At 34.3% G+C, this 26,181-nt stretch overlaps 1 protein-coding gene across 1 annotated transcript; it reads right to left on the bottom strand.

The window, feature by feature from the left end:
• LOC101408618 (glutamate decarboxylase 1-like) lies at positions 1 to 23,848 on the bottom strand. Its single transcript, XM_004422671.2, has 14 exons — positions 23,743 to 23,848; positions 23,093 to 23,335; positions 20,484 to 20,574; positions 17,498 to 17,610; positions 17,052 to 17,167; positions 15,394 to 15,473; positions 14,090 to 14,144; positions 13,464 to 13,580; positions 12,598 to 12,662; positions 12,419 to 12,497; positions 9,727 to 9,876; positions 3,906 to 4,013; positions 2,423 to 2,512; positions 1 to 174 (listed from the first exon to the last, which is right to left on the bottom strand). Exons 1-14 carry the CDS (start codon positions 23,846 to 23,848, stop codon positions 1 to 3), a joined length of 1,587 nt encoding a protein of 528 aa, XP_004422728.2.
• Between the last annotated feature and the right edge of the window lie 2,333 nt (positions 23,849 to 26,181).

The following is a 26,181-nucleotide window of genomic DNA, read 5'->3' as shown; positions in this document are numbered from 1 at the left end:
TCATAAATCCTTCCCAAGCCTTTCAATTTCATCAATAAGATAGTCAACATCTGTTTGTCTTGTAGCAGGATTAGAAAAGACCATTCGAAAAAAATTTACTTTGTCCCCACATGGCTGGTAGCTTATCATGGCTGTGCCTTCCTCTATCATCTGTGCCTTAATCTTTGGAGCAATCTGTGAGTAAATGCAAATATTATTAAAAGGGAATTTTACAAGTAAATACTCTTCCACATACTAGATGGCTACATAGCTATCATCAGCTTGAAGTAAATTGCAGGCAATTTAAAACTGTCAGAGATAATTTTTAAGAAGCAGCTTAGTACAGAAAAAAACCCAGCATGTTCTATATTCATATTGTAGCTCTTGCTACTCCGTGATTCACAATTACCAAACTGATAAAATAATGCAAGTGTGCTAGAATGCATTAAAGAAGGTTGTGTGGCGTTTTGTTTATATTTGTATGGCTATTCAAATAAAAGTATCTGGGAAAGAGGTAAAATGAAATAGGGAATGGAAAAATAGAGGGCCGGCACCGTGGCTTAGAGGTTAAGTGCGCGCACTCCGCTGCTGGCGGCCCGGGTTCGGATCCCCGCGCGCATCATCACACTGCTTCTCCGGCCACGCTGAGGCCGCGTCCCACATACAGCAACTAGAAGGATGTGCAACTATGACGTACAGCTATCTACTGGGGCTTTGGGGGGAAAAAATAAATAAATAAAATCTTAAAAAAAAAAAAAAAGAAAAATAGTAGTATGTTTTGGTATTGTAACTTTCATTATTTGAATAATGATAATACATCTTGAGTTCTCCTACAAGGTCACTGTTTTGCAGCAAAACATATTTTCTTTGTAAATTTCACAGAGACAAATTCCATTAATTGTCTTGTACCGCTCCTAAAACGACACTACGCGTGTGGCATTGGATCATGTTAGTACATTCTTGGGTTATTATTATACGGCAGTGGTGCTGACATTCAGGAAAGCCAGAGGGGGACATTATACAGCTATTCAACATGCTTCTCCTGGAAACTTCTGCTTCTGCACATAGTTTACCTTTAAAATGCTACAGATGCCATCCATTATTTAACTTTCCCATAAGTATTTTTACAATGGCAGTGCAGAAGTAAATATATATATATATATATATATATATATATATATATTTATCTCCTTTAGTAGTCAGACATTTTATTTAATGTCCTTCCCTATTTAATATTGTAATTAATCAACATGACTATAAAATAATAGATATTAGTTATTGCCTGCAATAGTTTAAAAAATTGTTTCATAATCTCCCCTTGCCTTCCCTCCAGGAACCTGTGCAGAGCCATAAGAGGGATAGCTCTCTGGTAAATGGGTTGTGTGTACCTCCAGGAGGCAGCTTGCTAAGTCTGTGCAAATACGTCCCTCACTAACTCTCAGCTGGTGGTAATTATTCTGGCAGAAGATAACTCTTATATGTTAAGAAAAAAGTTAAGAGCTTCACTCAATACTTGCCTCAAACCATAAAATATTTAAACAAGGGGAATTATGAAAAGCAGAAAGCAAAACAAAACAAAACAAAACCCTCTACTTTCTCTTAGAACTTAAAAAAGAAGTAAAATTATTTGATGATATAAAAAGTTGATGCCCTTCAACGCTGGTATCAGTTTTGTTCAACTTGTCCTAGGTCACCCCACAGTACCTAAGATAAGTGCTTGTGATGTCAGGACAACTTAAAAGTGTTGGTATTGTTATAAAATGTATATATGTATATTATGCATGCTTAAGATAGATTAAAAACTTACAATAAATATATGTGATAAATAACATATAATGGTGGTGATTCTCTTTATTTTAATATACATTATTAAAGTAAAGATGAAATTCCCATTATTATGATATTCATTTGGATTTTTTTTAAGATTGCCATTGATCTGTAATAAAATCTCTCTCAGATTCTTGCTCAGATGACCTTATAATAAGTATTTCAAATCTAATAACACTTCTTCAAGTACCTCTTCTATTGCTCTTCGGAATTGTAATTATTTATATTCTTGTCTTCTCTCCCACTAAGCCTTCTAGCCAAATTAGGACTGGAATTCTGTCTTATTCATTTTATACCTCTAATTCCTATTGGAATACCTGGTAAATATTAACTCATAAATGAATTAACCAAAGAGTAGGAAACTTAGCTGATTTCATATTAAGCACTCAATAAATATTTTTCAATTATATAAATGATGACTGGAATAATTTGCAAAATGACTGATGCATTGAGATTTCAATTGGCTCCATATGAGTATTAAACCAATGGCTTGGGACCACATGACCGTCATACACTAACCAATCAAACTAACCAGACACATTATTTAAAAGGCAATGTTAAAATTAAAAACACCACACACACACACACACACACACACACACACACACAAACCTACCTTTTGGAGTTCTTGATCTCTTTCAAAACCTTTTGGGATATGTTTAAGTCTTGGTGGGAGATACCAGAAGCAGACATTGGTGAACTCAGGCTAAACCAAAGATAAAAATTTCACAAGTATTCCTGAATCCTTACCTAATTCCTTAGTAATTTTATAAGTATCCTTAAAGCCCCACTTAATTTCTTAATTATTTCAGAAGTATTTTAACTAATTCAATTTAATTTTTAATATATTAAAAAATAATTTTTGAGGGCCTAATACACGTCAGGCACTAGATATAGAGATAAAATAAATAGCCACTGTCCTCAGAGCAAGTCCAGTCTCGCATGGGCTCTTGCTGTCTTTCCCCAACTCCTCTCTTATGATAATTCTCAATGATTTTCTCATCTATGTAGGTTGTCCTCCCCATGCTCTGGTCTATTAATTTCTTCAAAGATCTTCAGCCATCCATCCCATACTCATTTCTCAAAATATTTTAAATATTTTAATGATAATGCCAATTTTATATTTGAGAAAGACCATTGGAGTTGGAGTATGGACAACAAATTAAAGTATAGAATAGTTGAAGAGAGGAGAATACTAATAAATAGAATAGTATAGTACTTCAGAAGGGGATGGAGAGGACTTCACTAAAACAACGGCTGTGTGTATAGATAGGCGGGTTTACATTTTCAAAATCTTCAAAACGTAGAATTGATCTTTGCTAGGCTTTCAAGATGAATTCAAGTTTTCTGATTTCAGTGACTGGATGTCTTTCACATAGGTAAAGGATATAAGGGAACTTACATTTTTCTCTAGAGGAAAATAAACTAACAGGATGAATAGTATTAAAAACAAACAAACTCCTTTACTTCTAGTTTCCACTTAAGACTGAGAGAGAAGTTTCCACTTAAGACTGAGAGAGAGCTAACAAAAATTAAGACCATAGTATAATCAGAGGAAGACATTTTAGAAGATGGACGAAGCAACTTTGTTTCTGCATAGTTACTTTCATTAGCATGACTTAATGAATGCCACTGGATAGTTGACTGGGCCTTGAAGAGGAAGATGGATATAATGCTAGCAAAACTCTCAATTTTTCATTAATGTCTACTTAGCGCCTTAATAACGGTTTACCAAAGATTATCACATAATTTAAAGGAACAGTTAAATTACTCTTGATTCAGTGCCAGAGAAATCAGAAAAGTAATTATAGTCAAATAATTTTAATTGTCTTAAACATTAAAAGATTGAATATAATCATCAAATTAAGTCTTTTGGACCCTTGGCTTATAAGATGTAGAACTTAAATGAAAAACGTTTTAAAATCTAAATGATTTGCATTTAGATAAAATAAAATATTTATGATAATTGTTAAGTATACTTTTAAAATTATCTCTAAGTATTAGATAGGTAATAGAGTCAGGTAAGAATATTCAGCAAAGAAAGTTTAGATCCATTAAACTATCTCAAAAAAAAGAAAAAAAACTAAAAGAGTCCTTACCTCTGCATCAAACACAAGCTTAAAATTATCTTTTCTCTTTAAAACCTTATAGAAGTATTTTGCAAGTTCCATGTATCTGTTGATCTGTGCCTCAAAGCCAGAGGTTCCCTGTAATTAAAAAAGAAGTAAAGTCTCCATTCAAGTAAGTTTCTTTAAATTACATTGGAGAAGTTCCCGAAATTATCAAATTTATTTAAATGTGCTTATTTAAAAAAATGTGGTTAGTATCTTACTAATAGTAGGTGCTATCCATTATCACTGCATTTTTATTTCTGTCTCCTCAAACTGCTTTTACCCCCTACTGTCTGTGGAACTTGAGGCAAGTTACTTAGCCTTTCTAAGCTGCAATTGCCTAGATTTACAAATGTTTGCTAAATATTTTGACAGAAAATTTTCATGTGTCTAGTATGTACAGCAAATTTTTAAAAATTATATATAATGATATGAGGAGGAAAAATACTACAAATAAAGCCCTTGGCATATTTGCCAGGAGAGTGTATTTAAAAACGAACGATTGCTGAGCTTCTGCCGTAGTCCAGGCATGTGGCTCCGCGCCTTATACACTTAGTCTAATTTACTCTTAGGAGAACCCTATGGGGTGGGGAACCGAGGCACAGAAAAACTGACCCGTCGCTGCCTCCATTCACCTTCTTTCCCTTGGTGATTTCTGCTCGCGTCGTGGTTCCAAATAGCGTAGATGGGCTGATGACTCTGCCGCTTATATTTCCCTCTGAGACCTCATCTCTGAACCTCAGACTCATATATTAAATCACTTATTCACATCTCCACTGAGAAGACTCATAACATCTCAAAATGAATTTCCAAAGCTGAACTACGGATCTTTCTATACAGACTTGTTTCTCTCACAGTCTTCCCAATCTCAGTAATGTGACAATTTGACCCTTTAGTCGCTAAGGCTCAAAACATTGAAGTTATTCTTATCCTTGACCTTCCTCTTTTTCTCACACTCCACTTCTAATATTTTGGCAAATTCCACTCGGTTTACCTTCAAAATGTAATTAGAATCTAATATTTCTTAACCTATTATTCACTGTCATTATGCTGTCCCAATCACTCTCCCGCAATATTGAAAGTGCTTTCTAACTGATCTCTTTGCTTCTGTCCATACATCTATTGTCCATGCTGAGGGTTGCATTCACATTTATTCTAGCCTTGTATAGTGTAGAGACTTTCCAACCACATGAGGTGGTACTTTAGCATATTCTCAATACTTAAGCCTTGGTGACCAGAGCTGGCTTCATGGGCATATAACCTGTGCAGTCACACAGGTCCCCATGCCCAGAAGGGTTTCATGCTTAATTGAATGCTCTGCTGTTCCTGTTCTGTAATTTCTTTAAAAGTTTATCTTGGACTGTGTTTTGTAAGTGAAGTCCAATGTGACAATGGATCATGCATGTGAGCTAAGGCGATCCATGCAATGTATATGTCTGCCATTCCTTGCACCCCATTCACACATAGCATTTACAATGCACAATGAGCATAGAATTCCATTGAACTTATGATCCGTGAACTTATGAACTCAGTGACACTCAGTGCAAGTACAAGGTAAACACGTTGCATCTACAATTCAGTAAGCAGGGATGATAAGAGCCCCAAGAGGCCACACTTTCTGTTCAAATCAGGACTTGTTTCCAACAGAGGCAGAATGCAATGGAGTGCTAAGAAACATTAATAACTGAGGAAACTTTTCATATCCTTTCTTTTTTTGAAAGAACTTTTTTTTGTGTGTGTGTGGAAGATTGGCCCTGCGCTAACATCTGTTGCCAACCTTCCTCTTTTTCTTTTTTCTCCCCAAAGCCCCAGTACATAGTTGTATGTTATAGTTGTAGAGTTGTAGCTCTTCTATGTGGGACGCCACCTCAGCATGGCTTGATGATCAGTGAGAAGGTCCACTCCCAGGATCCAAACTGATGAACCCCGGGCCGCCAAAGCAGAACAAGCAAACTTAACTGCTACGCCACCAGGCCAGCCCCTCATATCCTTTCTTACTCAAGTTTCTTCCCTTTTTTAACCTGCTCACTCCACTCTAGCCACATTGATCTCCTTGTTGTGTCTTAGATACAACAGGCATGCTTTTGTCTTGAGGCTTTGAAATTGAGATTCCCTCTAGCTACACTTCCCCTAAATACAAGCATGACCTCCTCTTCACTTTCTTCAGATTTTTGCTCAAATGTAACCTTCTCATTGACAATTACCATACTATTTAAAATTATAAATACTCACTCCTAGCACTCCTTCACTCCTTATCCTTTTTCATTGCTTATTTTTCTTGACAGGAAATATATATATGAATCAAATTGTGTAAAAAGTTTTGATTATATGAACATATGGTCAGCTGCACCGACTCTCACAATTTTGAAGAAATATTGGTTTGGAAAAGGCTTTGCCAATTTTTGAAATGCTTAAGAACAGGAATGATTAAATATCAATGGACTAACTTCTTGAGATAACCACTTTATCATTTGATATTTTGCCAGATATTTTTCTTTGAGGGCAGTCTGGTTCAGGGGGAAGCTGTAAGTAGTTAAAAGGAAAAGAAGAAAAACTTGCAGAAAAGTTAGTAGAAATTATTGATGAAGACTATTCCTACTCTCGATTCTGAAGAAATAGGGCTAAGGATCTTTGAAATAGTTGGCATAGAGCTTATTACTCTCCAGGAATTTTCCATATAGAACTTTTGGTGGCGTTCATTCATATTAAATTGGCAATGAAAAATATCAGGACTTATGTCCTTATTGTGACTGCATCTTTAAGTTTCTTGAAAAAACATCTACAAAAGATTGAATAGTAAAGACAATGGCACTTCTATTTTGAACTTTATTGGATGGACTCTGCTAGCCCAGTCTCAAAGAGCAGACACCAAGATAAGATTAAAGTGCAAGGATTTTATTAGTGGAAGTACCTGTGTGAAAGACAGTGGGAAGGAGCCAGGTAGACTGGGGGAGCTATCAGACCATGAATAAGTCTGACCTCAAGTGAAGGGGAAGAGAAAAAAATGGGGTAGAAGCATCCTAGACTATCATGAAGTCTAAGGAAGATTCAGAAAGGCCACTGGGGAGTCTTTACACCAAATCAGCTATCAAGAGTCTCTGTCTCTCAGGAATGGGAATGCCTCAGAATTGCTGCCATGCTCAGACATTGGCTGGGAAAAAACTTTGGAAAGCAAAGCCTCGGGGCAAAAGCAATTACGAATTTAAGAGAAGCAGATGGGGCTCTGGGACTGTTAAGCTCCCTATAGCATTCTCATGGCCAAAACAGATTCATTTTATGAATCCAAAACCAGTCCAACCCGTGTAGAAAATCCATCCACAAAGAAGCCTTTGCATTATATTTGCATATATAATCAGTGTTTGTAGAATCTTATATGATTTTCTTCTTCTTTTTAAAACCTATCACAGAATTTTATGTAATTAATTTTATTTCTAAGAAATATAAATTTCATTAATGATGACTCCTCTTTCTACTATCAATGAAGTATTCATTGTGTAATTAGAGAAAACAAGGGCAAAATATAATTTTTTTCATTTGTATCCCTAGACTTTGCTCTTAATGCCCATTATTTTGTAAAGAATGCTAATAGAGGCTCACATGTTTAAATATTTAATAGTCATAAATCATGCTAACAAACTTGCAAGTCAACTCCTCCCTTTTAAGCCTGCCATGGATATTTACCTGAACCTGATTTCCAGTGTATAAAATGTTCTTTTATGGGAAAAGCATTCCCATTTCACTTTATACTGAGTTTTTGTGTAATCATCTGCTCCCATTGAATAATAAATAAATAAAATAATAAAATCTTTCTTACCTCTTTAGGAGTCAAATGCTTTCATTCTGGGGCAGAGTAGGGTAAAGATCTTTCTTTCTTCTACCAAAAGAAGATTCTTTTGCATTCAGGAATAAACATAAGCTCTCTCTCTCTTTCATTCCCTTTCCCTCTCTCTCTCTCAGAGTAAATATGCCAGTTCATATATAAGACTAATTTTGGGGTCTCTCTCCGGTAATACAAGTGCCCTTTGTACATGTAGGGTGATGTGACACACCCTCCTGGTGTTGCCCCAAGGGGTATATAGGGTGTGGGAAATTGACACTGAGATATTTTGTAAGTAAATAATTGATCTTCCTCTGACCCAGACACCTTATGTTTACTGTAAGGATGAAATAAATACATATAGATACTAAAAATTCATTGGTCAAGTCTGTTTTATAGAAGGCCAAACAAGGCGCTCCAGGTACACAACTCTCTGACGGTCCGGCTTAATCCAAGCCATACTCGCTTATCTGTATCTTTTGAACTGCAGGTCATAGCTCATTAGTGGGTAATAGAATCAATTAAGTTTTTCTTTCAATGAGATAGAGTAGAATAGAAAATATTAAATAATTTCATATATTATAGACTTTTTCCTGAAACTTTTCTTCTAATTACATTGTGTGTGTGTGTGCGTGTGTGTGTGTGTGTGTGTGTATGTCATTGGGCCACAACGTAAAATGTATTTCCTAATGTGCATTGTGTTAAAAAGTTTGAATCCTACCCCTTTATTGCATAAATGAATAGATGACCTATATAATCCTTTACATAATCCTTTATATATATGATTTCTTTTTAAAATGCTTTGATACGTATAGAGCATTTGTGAGTTCAAGGATGAACTTTGTGACAAGTATCTAGGTTTATATACTCTGATTTAAGCTAAGTCAAGCTACATGCTTTGACTGACAGCTAAGCTATGAAAGAACTGTCGACCTCTTACAAAAGTTGAGGAGGCTCATGAAAATATTTACATAAATAAATTTGTACAGAATCAGATTGAGGGATATTTAGATTATCAGTGTCTGAAAGATCTACATAAAAATTTGAGCTTTGTGCTTGCAAAAATTTGAGCTCGGAAGATTTTCAAAGCAAGTTTAACAAATTTCCCAATTGGCTACTTAAAAATCTTCAGGAAAAGAACCTCCAGAATGCATAACTTTGAATAACGAAAATTATTAGTGACACCTCCAAGATGAACGAATTGCCAAATGTCTTCCAGAGTAACTGATTACATAGATTCCTATATCAGAGCATTGACTATACATCAGGTTATGGCTGGGTGATTTCTATGAAAAGTGATGTCTCTGGTTTTGGAGTGGTAGATTTCTGACCAAAAAAAGACTTCAAATTAAATAACAGGGTCAGTAATATATTAAAGATGCTGTCAGTTCATGTCAAAGCTTTCACCTGCACAGAAGCTAATGTCGATCTTTCTATAGAGGATTGGATTGGGAAGGGGGCGATGGAAATAGCTTCCTAAAAGCATGTCAATTATTTAAGTTAAAATTATAAACAAGGAGCAGGAGGAGGGTGCAGAAGGTGTCCTACCATTGTCATAATCTTTGGAGAGATTATATCTGCTGATCTTGACTCTAAGGTAGATTGAACATTCAGGCAATAAAGTGTTCACATCTGAGAATCCATATGGATGTCAAGTAGCTTGACCTATTACCAATTCCAACTGGTAGAGGGAAAACAGTTTTTAAAAAAACCTGCAGACAAGTTTACAGTCCTCCCAGATTTGTATTCCTGCAATTTGGTAGAGTATACAGTAATGGTGGAACATGCCCCAATATTTTCCACCTCAGTTAGAATATTGACCTGAGAAACCAAGCTTGCTATTTGTAATTAGAAATATAGCAGTTTCCTTGAGAGATGTTTAGAAAAATAATGGTGCCATAATTGGGGGTAATAGAGCTCTAAAAAAATGGAATAGCCTATACTTTCTATCTAAATAAATAGGACCTAAGAAAAGAGATGGCAAATTCCTACCTTTGCTTTCCACATTAACCAAAGCTTAAAGATATCAACATGTCGCCCACACTGAATAGTTTTATCCCCAGTGTCAAAGTCAACATTGTAGGGTTTATCAGGCTGGAAAAGATATCTAGCTTGCATCTGGTTGCAAGCTTCCAGAAGACCCTAAAAAAAGAATAATATATCTTACATGTAAGTCATATACATTTCAAAAAGAAATCACAATTATTTATTTCAACTAAGCATTTTTACTTTACACAGACACTTAAATAGAATTTTGTTTATTTTATATAAAAAATATGTTACTTTCTTAGGATTTTAGTATATTCAGTTGTTCTTTGGATTTATCTGCAACAGCAGGTGGTGTCATTGGATTAATACTTGTCTATTTTTCTTTAACTTTTTTTAAAAGCCTTGAAGTTTTGCTGCTGTTTTGAAATTATGTGACTATCATGTTTTGAGGTTAATGAGAACTGAGTGCCTGGGTCACTTTAACTAAACTATCCCACCAATCAACAATATACCTGCCAGTCAATAAACTGCTCTGATGGTCACAGTAGGTAGAGAATAAAATAACCCATTCATTTAATTTTGTGCTTTCCTAGCCATTTCCTCTCATATAAAAGATGTTGAAACATTCCTCCTCAGTGTCGAAGCGTGGAGAAACATTTACTTCAGATAGTTAAGAAATAATCACTAGAAGGAAGCAATGTTTGTAATCACCCAGTTAAAGAGAGACTTTTCTGAAAGGGTGTGTGTTGCTACAGCATAACAAAGGCTAAATCTGTGTGCCCTGATAGGATGTAGTTTAAACATGTTATCAAGTATAACTTTTTGTACAAGAAGCAGATAACAATATATTTATTATGTGTTTATTATATACTGGAAGCTTCACAAATACTATATCATTTGATCCTCACAGAAAACTCATGACATAGGTACTTTTATTATACCATTTTATGGATTGAAGATACTGAAACTTGAACGTGTTAAGTAATTTTCAAGGTCATCTATCTATATAGTGATGAATTTGGGAGCTGACAAAAGGGCAGTTCATCCTGGAGTTCGTGGAAATCCAAATTCCAAAGGAAGGAAACTCACACTCTTTTTTAGGATAGGCTACGGATCTAGGGAAACGGCTGCAATGTGGTGGTAAAAATTGAAGTATTTGGGGGAAATGGAATAGAAATGATACCTTGAAAAGGAGAGTACTGTATGTATGTATTTCTTGGGCGTCCTATTTTCACATGTGAGTATTTCTCTTTAGTCTACCTCAAACCCCCATTTCAATTTTTTGTTAGATAAGAGTTGGAGACTATTTAAAATATTTCAAAACAATGTAATCAATATGAGTTCTATCTATCCTTTCTAATGGGAAGATTAAGCTGTGGTTACTCATTAGTGCAACAAATATTTGTAGCACCGACAATCTGTCATTAGTTGCTGGGACAGTGGATTTGTGACAAGGAAAATGGCGGAAGAGCTCCACCCTCATTGAGTTTACTTACGATCTGGGTTGCAGGGGGCTGGGTGGGTAACGGTGGAGCTCATTACGGGTGAAGAAATCAAGGAAAGACTGCAGAAAATTTGTATTTGAGCCCTAAACATAAAGTATCAGAAATCTGAAAGTTTAATATCAACCTGTCAGCGGGGGGGCGGGGAGCAAACTCAAGAGCTTCTTAAAGAAAAAAGTGTGGCCACACTGTAATTTCTGGGTACTGGACACACACCCTTGGAACGAAAGGATTCGCCTGTTAAGTTGCAGGCCTAGAACACAAGGCAGTTGCATTTTATTGACGGGATGTTGAAAGGATATTGCTGTCATGTGGCCAACTGAGCAGAATCTGAAGCAGAGCACATAGCTCCAGCCTGAGTTTCTGAGAATGGCCTAGACTGGGAGAGGGTAAAGACTCTCTCAGAACTAGAAGAGATGAAGTGGGCATTAAGTACTCAAGAGTAAGGGGGGAGTACCAGGTAAGGCAGTTTATAATAGGAAGACAGATACTTTATTTTTATATCTAAACCCTTTGGATTGCTTTTGAGGAAAGAAAAAAGCTATAAATGATAGCTACGTAAAATGTGTTTGCATTTCTGACAACTAAGTAGAGATAAGAATTCTCAGGTTGAACTTTATAATCTCTCTTTGCAGGAGACCATGGGCTTACCTCCTTGTATAGCACCACATTTACTATTGATGGAGATACAATACACAAACATACAATCAGAAAATAATTTCACACAACCCATAAATTTGTGCTTTTTATGCTAAAAATATATCGCAGTTACTCAGTTATCTGCACTTCAAATAAGTCCTGTTTTTGGCCCTACACTCTGAGATAACAAATTGGCCAGCAGGCCACATTTGACCCCTAGGAAAGGTTTTGTTTGTTGATGGTGTTTTTAATAAGTGGGGCCAGAATGATCAGGTTTTCTACAGACCTTGTCGTGGTCTATCGTCTCATCGAGTCTTATCCACATGTTGAGTTACTACCTGTACCCCACAGTCATTTGATTTTGTGGCACCTCCTTTACCCAGTGGCTGCTTGAAGATCAAGGAGGAAGGATCAGTTTTTCTCAGTAGGGCAAATTGTGCTGCACTATGTTAAGTCAATGAGGCCACAATTATCTTGGTTTTAAACATTCACAATGAAGCTAGTCATCATTAAGACATCCATTATGCCACTACTTAAAAATAGAGATCAGTTACTTTTTCCCGGATCAGGATAGCAGAGCACTGAAGGGGGACACCCATGAGTTTATGCGGATTCCAGGTCACGGAGTTGGCCCTAGGTGATAAAACAGCTCCAATGAGTGCTCACGGTCTAACTGAAGAGTAGAAGCCTAAACAGGTTCTTTTGCTTTCACAAGCAATAGCCCAGGTCTCACCTTTCAATGCCACTGAGTTTATGGGAGTAGTTTCTGGACAGCAACAATCCACCTCCCCAAGCTGCCTATAACAGATACAAAGAACATGTGTTCCTATGTTAATTATTTCTTTTTAAATTGCATTGACTACTTTTTCTATGTTAAATTTATTTCAAAAGTTGATGAAGATTTAATTGCTATGCTAGATAATTATAATCTTGGCTATAATTATCCTACTTACAAGAACAATGCATTTTAAAATTTCCTCCTATGAATCCTCATCGTCTATTCATGACACAGTAAAGTTTTAGGTTTCTAATTAATTCAAACAGACACCTTCTGTATAATTTCCAGAGACAGATAAAAAAAGTTGGCATCAAATTTGGCAATACTACAGCAAAATTAAAGTCTCTATCATATTATATAACTTTAAATTTGTCCAACTGTAATCAAAGCCAAAGAAATTTTTCCCAAAGTCATTGTACTAAATTAATACCATCAAAAATTTTGATTTCCTTAATATTTATTAATTAAGAAATGTATATTAGAATAATGGGCTAAATCTTCTTTTGATTTCAAATCGGGTTTAGCTATATTTTTCAAATTGATTTTCTAAATTGTTGGTTGAATGTTGATAAAGGTTTGGACTTTTATAAATCACTTGATACATTTGTAGCTCTTTCTAGGATAATGTATTCAGTCCATTTTAAAATAATTTATGCAAAGAAGACTATTCTTTCTCTATATTTATTCATTATAAAAATTAGGTTAAAGAGAAATTTTCATCTTGCCTGCAATGCCAATTAAGAAATTTTAAGAATTTTTCATAGGATACATTTTTTTAAAAGGGAAATGATGAGCCAGATTAAAGGATGTGACTGACTTACATCCACATGCATCCAGAGTCCGTGCCTCTCACAAATATCTGCGATGTCCTGGAGAGGGTCGAAGGCCCCCAACACTGTGCTGCCAGCTGTGGCAGTGACACAAAAAGGAGTTCGGCCCTGGTGATGATAAAAGCTGAATCATTGTACAATCGCATGAAGTCCACAGGGATGCTAATATCATTACTTAACCACTACATATCTGCACATCAGGAAGCTGGATAACTTTGATTAAGGGCATTAAGTCCCTGACAATTTTAGATATTCTTACAGTGCTGGAGAAAGTAGCTTAACCATAAGATGAACTAATATCACTGCCTCTGAGATTCATTTATTATTATTTCTCTCTGAATTTATTTTCACAAAATAACACCACTAAAATGGAGACGACCAAATTCCTTTATTTAGGAAATATTCTGATAACTTTTCTTTTGCTATTTAACAGAAACAAAACTATTAGAGAAATACTGCAATGTTATTTAATTATTTCACTTCAATTTTATAAGGAATTTCCTACATTTAGGGATTATTTTATTTCTCTTAGCAATTATCAATTGTTTTCCAATAATGAATATAGGTAAAGAAAATAAGATGTGTTTGCATGTTAAGTATGGAACTGTAGAACATACCTTTCTTTTAACTTGTAATATATTTTTCTCTAACTCAGCTGCAATCATCTTTCCCCTTAAAAATGCAAATATACATTGATTTATTATGAGTGAATAAACATACTAATTCTACCAGTTAGAAGAATAAGTGATATGCAAAATAAAAAAAATATTAGTTTTTAGTGTCTCCCAAAGGTATTTGTAGGTGTGTAAACAGGTATTAGGTAAATGTTCACTTCCCTAGAACCAATGTTAAATATCACATTGAGTTAAAGAATGCTTGGTTTACTATTTAGTATCTTAAAATTTGCATTACTTACTAATCAGAAGATTCTGGTCTTTCTAAGAAAAATGCAGAATGAGATAAACTAACTTCCTTCCTTCCTTCCTTCCTGCCTTCCTTCCTTCCTTCCTTCCTCCCTCAGTTGTTAATTTAATTATAAAGACCTCTTGACATCAAAATAGAAAAATCAGGTATCAAAATTGGGAAGGTGAAAGAGGATGGCATGAATTCAGGTGGCCTCACATTTCTTCATAGCAAATTTCCAAGAAAAAAAGAAAGCCAATATTTTTCTACTCCATCTAGCTATCAGACTAAAAGCCAGCGTCTCTATTGATGATTCACTAGTAGCGTTCCTATTAAAGTCAGGAATAGGACAAGAATGCTCACTATTATCAATATGATAGTATTTTTTTCTGAAGAACTAATCTATTAGCTTGATAGATGAGTTAGATGATAGATAGATAGATAAATAGATAGATAGATAGATGATAGACAGACAGAAAGAAAGAAAGAAAAGAAAAATCCTAACATTAGAAGATGTCCATTGTTTCAAACAACAACAAATTTTTTCTATCTTCAAACATCATTATATTGATAACTCAATATACTTAAAAGAGGAAAGAGGGCCAGCCCTGGTGGCCTAGTGGTTAAGTTCCAGCACACTCCATTTCAGCGCCCTGGATTCAGTTCCCAGGTGTGGACCTACACCACTCGTCTGTCAGTGGCCATGCTGTGACGGTAGCTCACATGAAAAAAGAGGAAGATTGGCAGCAGATGTTAGCTCAGGGCAAACCTTTCTCAGCAAAAAGAGAAAAAAAAGAAGAGGGTACAGAAATGTGGCAATCCCACTGGTATAAGACCATATTTAGTAAAGAAATTTTAACAATAGGCTAGGATAACTTGGGTGCTTCTTTAATGATTACTTCTAGTTAAAATTTACTGAAATTAATCTGGGAGAGTGTTCTTGCTAAAAATTGGAATAATAGAAACTGAGATTTTAGTCAATGAAGCATAATTTTTGAGACTATATTAAGAAACATACCTTTCATCACATTTTACTTCAATTACATTATCAGTCCCGATACCAAGGATTGCTGCAGCTTTTCTTACTGAGTAATGACCCTTGGGCAAAAATGAAAATAGGAAAGCCATTAATTTTTCTGCATTAAATCATCATTTACACTAGTGCATTTGGGGGCATATATGCATAGCTTTGAATGTGTTTGTGCATGTGTATATGTAAATACACAAGTATAGGTACCAAGGCATACTTCTAGTCCATCATCATGACATTTGTTGACATGAAGAAGGTTGTATCTCCTCTTTCTAGAAGGCACTGTCACAGAACACAACTCTTCACATGCCAGCGGTATACGAATATTCTAGTGCTCTGCATACACATGAAGTCATGTCATTCATATATCTAGTGATAATATCCTCCATTTAGATCCTTACGTATTCAGGACAGCTCTCACTCTTGCATCACAGGTTTTTTTCTCGAAAAAGAGCAATGCCTGGAGAAACGTGTTGATTTTTGTGATGCCTGCAATTCTTAATTCCAACTTTGACACCAGCTTTGATGTCTTGTCTTCTAAGTAACTACTACTTCCTTGTATCATTCTACCTGAGGTAAATAATATCAGTAAGATGGATGTAGTATTAGCTCAAAAGATAGACTTGGCCTGGGTTATTTTTACTTGCCAGGAAAAGACTAGATATATGAGAGAAAAAAATACAGAAATTTAAAACTCTGATCATGCTTTCATTTCAATGGAGAATACACAGGTTAAATAGGAAATAATTTTTTAAAAATCTACATTATGGAATTTCAGCTTATTTACTCATTGTATTTAAAAATTGTATATCAAATGATGAAAATGACATTTGTAAACAAGCATTTTAAGTTATATTAAGTTTTATGGTAAGTTACACTAAATATGCAGCAGTGGTCTCCAACTTGATAATATGCATATATTTAATGCCAGTTTGAGTTTGGTAATGGAAGCATATTGCAAACACAGGGGCATTTCAAGAAAACCCTTGATTTCCAGGTACTTTTAGGGAAAATTCGCAAACTGGACTTCTATTACACTTTAAGATTACAAACGTTGCTGTGGTAGAAAAGAACAAGTGTCCAGACTTATTAGAGTAATGAATGGATTTTTTTAAAAAGAAGTTTTGATGCTGTGCGCAAGATTGGAATATTAAAACTAAAGGAGACATCAGTGGATATGTTGTCAATATCAGAAACATTTCGTTGACAACCTAGTCTATAAACATAAAGCTTTGTTTTCAGCTGATTTCTTTGGCCCTAACTGGAAAAATAAAACGTTAATCACATTCTTGTTCTCTTCACTCAGTGTTAAAGAGAACCACTAAATCTTTGAAATTTTTATGGCTTGATTTTTTTGGGGTAAAGATAGCAAAATGTTTTATATTTATAATCGTACTTTCTCTGTTAGTTTCTCATATGTTGAAATTAAATTTTAATCCTGAATTATTTGTATTGCTAATCTATAGAGCCTATATTGACTGGAAGGTTGTTTTTTCCCTTTCCCATATCAATGTAGATCCAGATACAGAGATTACTGAATATATTTAATGTTAAATTGAAGCTAATATTCTCAGTCTTTCAGTTTCTTTATCAGTTTATCTTAGAAGATTCTTAAAAGTTGGAAAAAATCTAGACTTGATACTTACTTGCTCAGAAACAAATAATACGATGCATGGAAGTTCAGTCATGCCTTTTCTTTTTATCTCTGGATATTGTTTATAACGGGCTATTAATATGCCATAGAGGTTTGATATACTCCCACCTACAGAAGAGAAACACTGACTGGTAATCTAATTTCAAAAATCAGAAATGTTCATCGAAATCATGACAATTTGAGAGCTTTCTAAAATTCAAGTGGTGCCAAATCACTGACATTATTTTTAAAATATCCTTCCTGAAAGTGTTGAGAGAAAGATCAAACAACACAATTCATAACTTTTAGATTTCTGGAAACTTTGTTTACAATTATAACCAACACAACAGCTTATGAACATTTATCTTTCAAAAATAATAGTACTAGCTAAAATATATTTTAGGTGTCTCCTAACGTATTTCATTCAGCTTATAGAAATGATGTCTTGCTTTTTCTTACCAGGTGAAAATATTCCATCTCCCTCTGTTTCTCCCCAGCCAATAATTTCATACATTTTCTTGAGAAGAATTGTCTCCATGACTGTAAATACTGGAGCTATTTCATATGTAAACCTATAATACATGTATAGAAATTCTACTGTGAATTATATTAAATAGAAGAGAATAAATAAAATCATAAGATTGGATTATATACATTTTTGTATTCTATAGTAGACTCTACAAGAAATAGCTAAATTTTATATGCACTGAACTGCCCCTTCCAGATTAAGAGGTTCTTAGTTCTAAAAAGAAAGTATCATGGTTTTTTTTTCATTGTCTTGTACGGTAGCTGGGAATTTCTTTCCTGCCAAAAGGAATTTTGAAAGCAACTTCCCCTCAGCACACACACGATACTGTTAGGGCCAGAAAATGTCCAGTTATCAAGAAAATATATGTACATTCCACAGTGGGGAAGTTAGAAAAACAGATCTAGAGCTACAGACTATGTTTTGCAGAACATGAAAGAGTTTTCTGAAAATTTATTGATAAATGTTTTCCACCTCAGGACTGTACTTTAAACAAACACACCCAAAAAAAGCTAAAAACTATTGTTTTCAACAACAGCTTGAAGCAAGTAGACCGTACAAGACAAGAACAATGTGAGACCCAAGGAAAAGAATTCAGAGAGCACCATTATGGGGACACTCCTCTGAGTCACACTGTGAGATTAGAGTCAGCTCCACAGGAAGAAGCAGCTGGGATTAAAAAGAAGGCTATAAACTTTTCTCTATACATATCATATACAATAAACAGTGAAGTATTTACAATGGGTTCTGAAATCAGAGTGAGTTCAGTTATTCTCAAGAAATCCTTGTATTTGTCCTCAAAACAAATTTCAAAGACCTCTTTAAGTGTTCTTGTATGGGGATACCAGTATCAGGCACCATTTATGTGCCTCTTCAGATGTTCTCAGCTTGCTCTGTCTTTAAGGCCTTTGGACATTACTCAGGCCCAGACACCACTGTGACCACTTTCCCTCAGACACACCCACAACCCAACAGAGAATCGCCTCCCGCCCACACTGCACTCCCTGACCTTCAGCCCAGAGGCTTCCTTTCGCCTTTGGTGATGACAAGTCGTGGAATCAGCTGGGAGTCCCAAGGATGCCCAACCATTGTGTGTGGAGAACCATAGGAGACCCAGTGGGGAATAAGTTCTTTTCCTTCCTCTCTACAGATGGACTGCCCTTAGAAGCAGTCATTTAAAAAATGACTCACTTCTTTTTAGTAGTGCCCCCCTTTTGTAGTAGGGGGGCACTACATCCCAGGAGATCGAGTACTCACTTCTGCTTGTACTAAGTGGTAGCCGGGTCTATAATACCCTTCATATTGCCCTTCTGCCTGTTCCTGACTCCCTTCATTTTTCCTCAATCCCGCTCCTCGGGACGGCATGCCCTAATAAAGTAGTAACTCATAAGCTCTTGCCCAGGGTCCTGCACAGATACCCAGTAAGAAAACCCATTGCCTATTAGAATTAAGATTCTAGTTCTAAGAGGAACAAAGTGAGAAGCAAGCCTTATGCACTTTTATTTCAACAAGGCTCATTTCTGCCAGAATGTGCTGTCGATTTCAGCTTCTACCCACATTATCTTTTTGATACTATTTCAATTCCGTAGAGTAGGTATTATTATTTTCAGACAACAAAGATTCCCTAAAATTCACAGCTCTATAGAGCAGCAGAATTTTAGGACTTGAATCTGGTTCTCTTTAATTCCATCTCCATCTCATACGCTTTTCCACTATCTCAGATTATGGAAAGAGATATTCATTCATTAAAGAATAAGGAAGCTTCGAAGGTAAAAAGCCGTCTCTTAAATCCTTTCTCTTTGCATCTCCCATGTATTCTTTCCATTATTTCTCTGTTTAAATCAAGAATCTATATTTTCTTCACATAGAGAATGATTAAGTCTCATAGTAATGGGATTCCAAACAATGGAGTAAGATTTACAAATTAATTTTTATGTAATAATTTGTATAGAATATAGAATACATCACGTCTCAAAAGACACAGTTTTTTGTAAAGTATTACTCTATGCATGTTTAAATTAAGGGCCATAATCAAACAATAAAGTTAAAAGTAGTAGTAAATTGTGTAGTCCATTTTTATTTGCATTTCACATCTATAAAATGCTGATTACTACCATGAACTATGCATCATTAAAATCCCAATGATAACTAAACAGTTAAAATAAACCTCGGTTTTTTCCACATAGCAAGGCAGTCTCTCCTCATAAATGTTTAGTTCTTGGTTTTAAAGTTGAAATGTCTACAAGCTATCTCTTTAGATTGCTGGTTAAATTATATTAACATCTGACACAGACTGTTTCTTTCAATTTCGTATCCAATCTTTTCCCTATCCCTTTTAACCTTGAGAAATACTGCCCTCAAATTAACTTTACTTCAAAACATTGTAGCAGTGTATCTAATTTTCTTAGGGCCAAAAGTTTTGCTGTGGCAAAGGTCAAAATTTTAAAAGAATCACATTGGAGTTAGATCTAACTTTTCTTTAAAAGTTTACTTTCTTCACCTTCAATCAGATTGAAGTTCTAATTTATATTCAGGCAACTTTTCCTATGCTTACATATGTCTTTTAGATTACTCTGTGCTGAGGGATGTTTTGAGTAGTGTTGAAATGATTCCAATCCTAGAACTAGACTGCCAGTCTGCGTGTAAACAACTCAGGCTAGTCAACTCACCTCTACAACTTACCCGGAAATTCAGATCCTGAAAGTTTCTAGAGAGAGAATGTCCAGAAGACTGGGTAGACTTCAAACATATCACACAGGGAACATGTAGCAGCTTTGTTGTATTTCTCTAAAGATACCAATTGTTTTGATACAGCAAACATCATATCCAGCAACAGGAAACTTCCACAATGTACATCTTGCTTCCACCTTGCTTATGTGTGTCTAATATTCTCATGCTCCTTAGGCACGGGATACTCACATGTTGGTATTTGCAGTGGCTGTCAACCATTCCCCTGCAAGTCCAATCACATCTAGCCCACTGGAGAGCTGGTTTAAAAAGCGAGGATGCCCTAGAAAAAATACAAAATTGCAAATGGGCCAAAATAAAAACACAAGGTTAAAATGTGGTTAAATTTGATAGCAATTTCTCAGGCATTCGTGGATCAAGCGCACTAAACTAATTATTTCATTCTGTAAGCATTATTGAGCCACTGTCATATGCAGGGACAGTGCTTGGGATACAGCAGGAAACAAGGTGGACATAGTCACTACCATGTGGATCTTACTGACTGGTGGAGGAAAAACAATCAAATAACGATACAAATGTGTTTAATTATAAAAAGTGCTACAAAGCAAAACGGCAAAATGTTTTAAGACCATTCCTAGAGAAACTAGAAGGCAGTCAGGAGAGAGGCAATCTCTTGAGAAGGCTTCTTGGAGGAAGTGATTTTTAAGGTAAGATCTAAAGTTTGTGTTCAGACAAAGAAAGAGTGGAGGAAGATCATTATGATTTTGAGGACCAGCTTATGAGAAGGCATCGAGTTGAGAAAGAGCTCAATATGCTCAAGAGTGAGAAACCCATCCTGTGTCTAAAGTAGAAAGACCAAGGATGAGAGTGTGTAAAGCCACATCAGCAAATGGAGGAGGGACCATCTAAAAGATTAAATAATTTTCACTCAAAAGCTACATATACGTTTTTTGGACAAATTATTAGGTTCCTCTTACAATGATTTTTTTGAAGATTTATGTTAATAAGAATCATCAAGCATTAGTTGACAAATTGAACAATCTATATTCAACTCAGTTTAAATTAATCTTCCCCTCCTTAGCTCCAAAACAGATTGTTCTTTGCACTTCTTCTTACAGATGATGTGCATCGTAGCTCGTTGTAAATTTCTCTCTTCTCTAGTGAGTTATCCATGTTTTCACCCCTACCTCATAGCACCTGCGTGATTTCTTAATGAGTAGGCGCTCAATAAATCTTTCTTAAATTGGAAGGAATGTAATTTCTGAAAGTTGCAGCTGTGTTAGTGAAGTGTTCCTTTTTATTATTTTTCACTTAACGTCTTTTTCTTTTTTCCTCTCACTTGATATCAGACAATGGAAAGTGGGGGATGGGTCCCTAGATATTTAGTCTACATCTGCAATGCTGGATAAGGGAAGGAGAAAGAACTTCGTTTACATCTGTCAGAAGTGCTTCCCAATTGCTCCACTATTTTTCAGAACTTCCTTTTTCTATTTTTATTTCTAACTAAAGATTATTTCACATTTACTTTACATGGTTGAATTTGAGCCTTTTTAAATGTCTTTCATTTTGGAATCTTACAAGAATTTCTTTTTGTCTTATTTAATAATTTTTTTTGGTTGTAAATATTCTACATAGAATGCATGGAATAGAAAATAGTACATACAGAACAGTATTTTTCTGCACATATATAGAGATATCTATCCAACTCGTTCTAATAAATATATTTGCAAGATATAACTTAGAAATGTGTTTATTATAAATAGTTTTATATAAGTGTGTTTGTGTACATATATACAGAACTTAAAATACAATTAAATATAATTGAAATCATATTGAGTGTATTATTCTGTGATATATCTTTTTATAATGCTCAAAATTCTATGAGAAATTCCCCATAACTTTCCTAGTTCCTTAAGTAGTAACATTGCATAATATTTCTCTCAAAGGATATCTATAGTTTATAAAAGGTAAAAGTCAAAATAAGGACACTTTTGTTTTTTGTTATTAAAATTAAAGCAGCATTGAACATTCTCAAGTATAAATCATTTTCATTTGTTGGCATAGTTGATCAATTTGGTCTGAAGATAAAATATTTCCTACGCTCAAAGTTGCTGGGATGTTAAAAATACATTATGTGTTCATTTATTTAATGTCTAGCAAATACAAGGCAAGGCATCATATACAAATAATTTCTAATTATTAAAATAATGCATAAAATATTCTCCGTGATCACATAGTAAGAAATGAATAATAAACGCAGGAAACAAGTTGTATTTAGATCCTTTTTTTGTTTGTTTCTTTCCAAAGACTATATTTTTGCCAATACATTGTTTAATATACATTTAAGATTTTAGAAAAAGAGGTTCATAGAGCCTATTCAAAATTGTTTGCTCCTGGAAGTATCATTGCTTTAAGTGGTTAAGAATCAAGTTACAATAGAGTTAATTTAATCATAAAAGACAATTTCTAAAATATAGGATATATATCTATATCTATCTATATGATAATTTTGGTGCTATATGTTTTATTGACCTAGAAGGATAATCAATTGAGCATCAATACTGAATATGATAAAATGACATTGATAAATTAAAAAAAGGTAAATAAAAATTGTACATTTAGTTGCCATTGAGATTTAGCTCCCAAAACTAAAATGATTTATCTTATTTTCTTTGTTAATTAATAAGCAATTCATATTTGATAACACCAATTTGAAAATAAACTAGACAAATGTTTTAAATAAAAATGAATACAACTGGACCACTTTTCAACACAAATGTAAACTCAAGGCTATTGAGTTCATTCAGTCTCCATTTCAGGCACACCAATTTGAAAATCACCTGTTTTAACACCATATTTTAAGGTATCTGTGCAATCAACAAGTAACTGCTCCAGAGATTCTGGGTGGTCAGACAGTTCTAAGTTAAATCCCTCCAAACCTTCAAGAAGTTGATGAGGATGATGAAAATCCAGTATCTTACTCTTAACATCAAAGCTTTTTTTGATGTAATGCAGAAGAATATCTACCACTTGTAGCAGAAAACACTCTGTTAAATCTTTGCCATCCTTGGATGGCAACAAATCTAGAGAAAAAAGAGATAAACAGCAAGGTCAGCAACTAATGTGCCAGAGAAAATCTCAGTGGGATAGAGTTTGGCTCATTGGAAATTAAAGATATTAAAAGGCCACGTCAAATTACAAGTGAAGAAGCATTTGTTCAAATCCTATTAATAATCCTCATTCAAAGTCCATCTGGATAACAATTTTTACCAAAAATAAGCCATTTTAGATTAATACCACTAGAGTAATTGGCTATTTACGGTCTCCCAAATGGACCTTATTTGATTGTCTTTCAAAAAATGAGCTCGTCATTGTGCTTTTAAAAGTAAGTTAAAGGATCAGATCTTAAGGAAATTATAATTGCTTCATAGATGACATAGAATTTATTAAAAAGAATAAAACAAATAACGTTTGTTAATGACATTCGTACCTGAAGCATACGTGTTTGATAAATTAGTCGTTAAATTCTCAAAATGAGTATCTTTTTTCGCATCTTTCTCGGTTGACTGAAAAGTAAGAGCAGATGTTTTTCTCATCTGTTCCTTATCTAAGTTAAAAAAAAAGAAAATATTTTGTGAGTATTAAAACACGCCGATAATATGTACTTACTGCTTTTATCTGTAATCTAATAGATGCCTCTAAGAAATTCATAATGATTGAAATTCTTATTTACATTCACATGTGATCTCTGGTGGACAGATGTAAACTGGAGAAAAGCATTAATTCTACTGGAATTATGAAAGGCTCCTTTGTGACCATATAGAGAGCAAATGACACAATTCTTGATTGTGATTTTCTTATCAGTTTAGTGTCCAGGATTAGGAATATAATAATTAAGACATATCATGTTTAACTATAAACAATAACACCTACTATATAATAAGATCCTTCCATTAACATTTACCTATTTATAACAATGTCTACTATATATTAAGAGCACTAAGTGCCTTGCACACATTTTAATCCTCACAATAATTCTATAATATAAGGACATTTTCCTAGTATGCAAATAAAGAAACAGACGTACAGAAGTTAACTAATAGTTGTCATTTACACTTTTTGAGCACATACCATGCCCAGGCACTGTTCTAAGTATCTGATTATGTATTATTCTACTCAATCCTCCTAACATAGGGTTATGACATAGATACTATTAACAAAAATAGCTTTACATGGTGGAACTAGAATTTATAGACAGATGTTTGAATCCCAAAACCATTGTTGTCATCTTTAAAAATTAATAGTTGAAAATAGTAAAGCCTGAGGTCCTCTTCAATAAAAATATTAAACCAGATATCCAACCAAGCAAATAAGTCATTCTTAAGCATCTTTTAATGTTCTAGGAAGTGTGGGGGGACAAAAGGAAGCACGAACTATAATTTATAAAATCAAGGTGCTTCCCAATAGCTGCATAGAGAAAACGCGAAGCAGTCAGAAAATGATTTAGAGCTAAGTTTTGTAGTTTTGGTTTTATAAGCTTAGCAGTATTAACTGTTTCCAGTTCTAATGGTTTCTTCTTAAAACAAAATAAGCTACTTCCCTATATATTTCAGAATTGCATTTGTTAAGACTGTAGAAAGATTAATTTGATTTAATTTTTAAGCACTGATACAATGTTTAAGCATTTTTAAGTGTTTATGTATGACAGATAAAAATGTTCTATTATAGCTTTTTCCAAAAAAATAAAATCCTAATACATGAAAAATTTGTGCATAAGAAAATATGGTATAAATTACAGAAACGTGAGATGATTTGCAAAGCATGCAGTGTACTTAAAAATAAATTTTCATATTATATGTTGATCCAGTCGACATGTATTAGGTTAATTCTTTGTGTAACTTTTTTTTCTGGAGGAAAATTGCTTTTTTAGTTTCACTGCTATAAACAATAAAAAAAATTAATAAATAAATTCAAAAGTGACTAAAGTTTTAGAGGTATCATTCTTTCTACATAATTAGTGGAAACAAAAATCACAAGAAAAACTGAAATTAAAAAAAAAATCCTATACATGAAAGAGTATTACAGAAAGTTTATAAAGAAATTGTGTAACCAAAAGATTTGATATATTGGCATAAGAATTATACTCCATTAATAGTTCACATACACATTGAAACTACAATCTAAAACTGTGTTAAACTTATATTTGATAACAAAATGGTTGTTTTAAATGCACAAGTAAGACAACGATTGCTAATATGCTTCTGTCAAAATATGTTGATAATCAATAATCCTTTGAAATAAGCAAGGCTTGTTTGACAGTCTGCACTTTTTGATAAGTAACAAAATCCCACTCAAAGTCCTTATGAACATTTACTACTGTCTCAGTTAATAATAATTCCCATTTAATTCCCGTTTCTTCTCAAAAAAATTTCAACTTACTTGCCAGGCTATATCCACATTCCTTGAAATCCATGTACTATGAAAAAATACCTGCTTTAAAAAAATACGTGGAGCCAGAGTGTGCTTTTATGCAATGAAAAAGAACTTGACCATCAGACACATGTAACTGCTGTAATTTATAACGTAGAGTATTTTAAAGCCCTTTTTTTGATGGCATAGAGATTTGGAGCAATTCCATTATTTGTAAAGTGGGCAGGGATACAAGGCTTTTGTATAGAGAATTGACTGAGAGATGATTGTAATATATTTGTGTTTCGACATCACTTGCTTTTTAAAAGTATGATTTAATGTAAAAAAAAAAGGAATGGGTTTCAACTTCCCCTTTAACAAATACAACTTTTATCTACAGAGTGAAGTGTTAGGTACTTAACATTCTAGGGGAAAAATGAAAAAAATGCATGAGCTTATTAATAGTATAATTCACATCTTTGTAACACAAGAATTACTTTTTGCTTTTGGATTGAAAACT

The sequence above is a fragment of the Ceratotherium simum genome, chromosome 14 (assembly GCF_057802395.1).
Source record: "Ceratotherium simum simum isolate JZ-2026a chromosome 14, ASM5780239v1, whole genome shotgun sequence".
Taxonomy (NCBI): domain Eukaryota; kingdom Metazoa; phylum Chordata; class Mammalia; order Perissodactyla; family Rhinocerotidae; genus Ceratotherium; species Ceratotherium simum.
The sequence above is the reverse complement of the archived record's forward strand: the minus strand, read 5'-3'. Positions and strand labels throughout refer to the sequence as shown.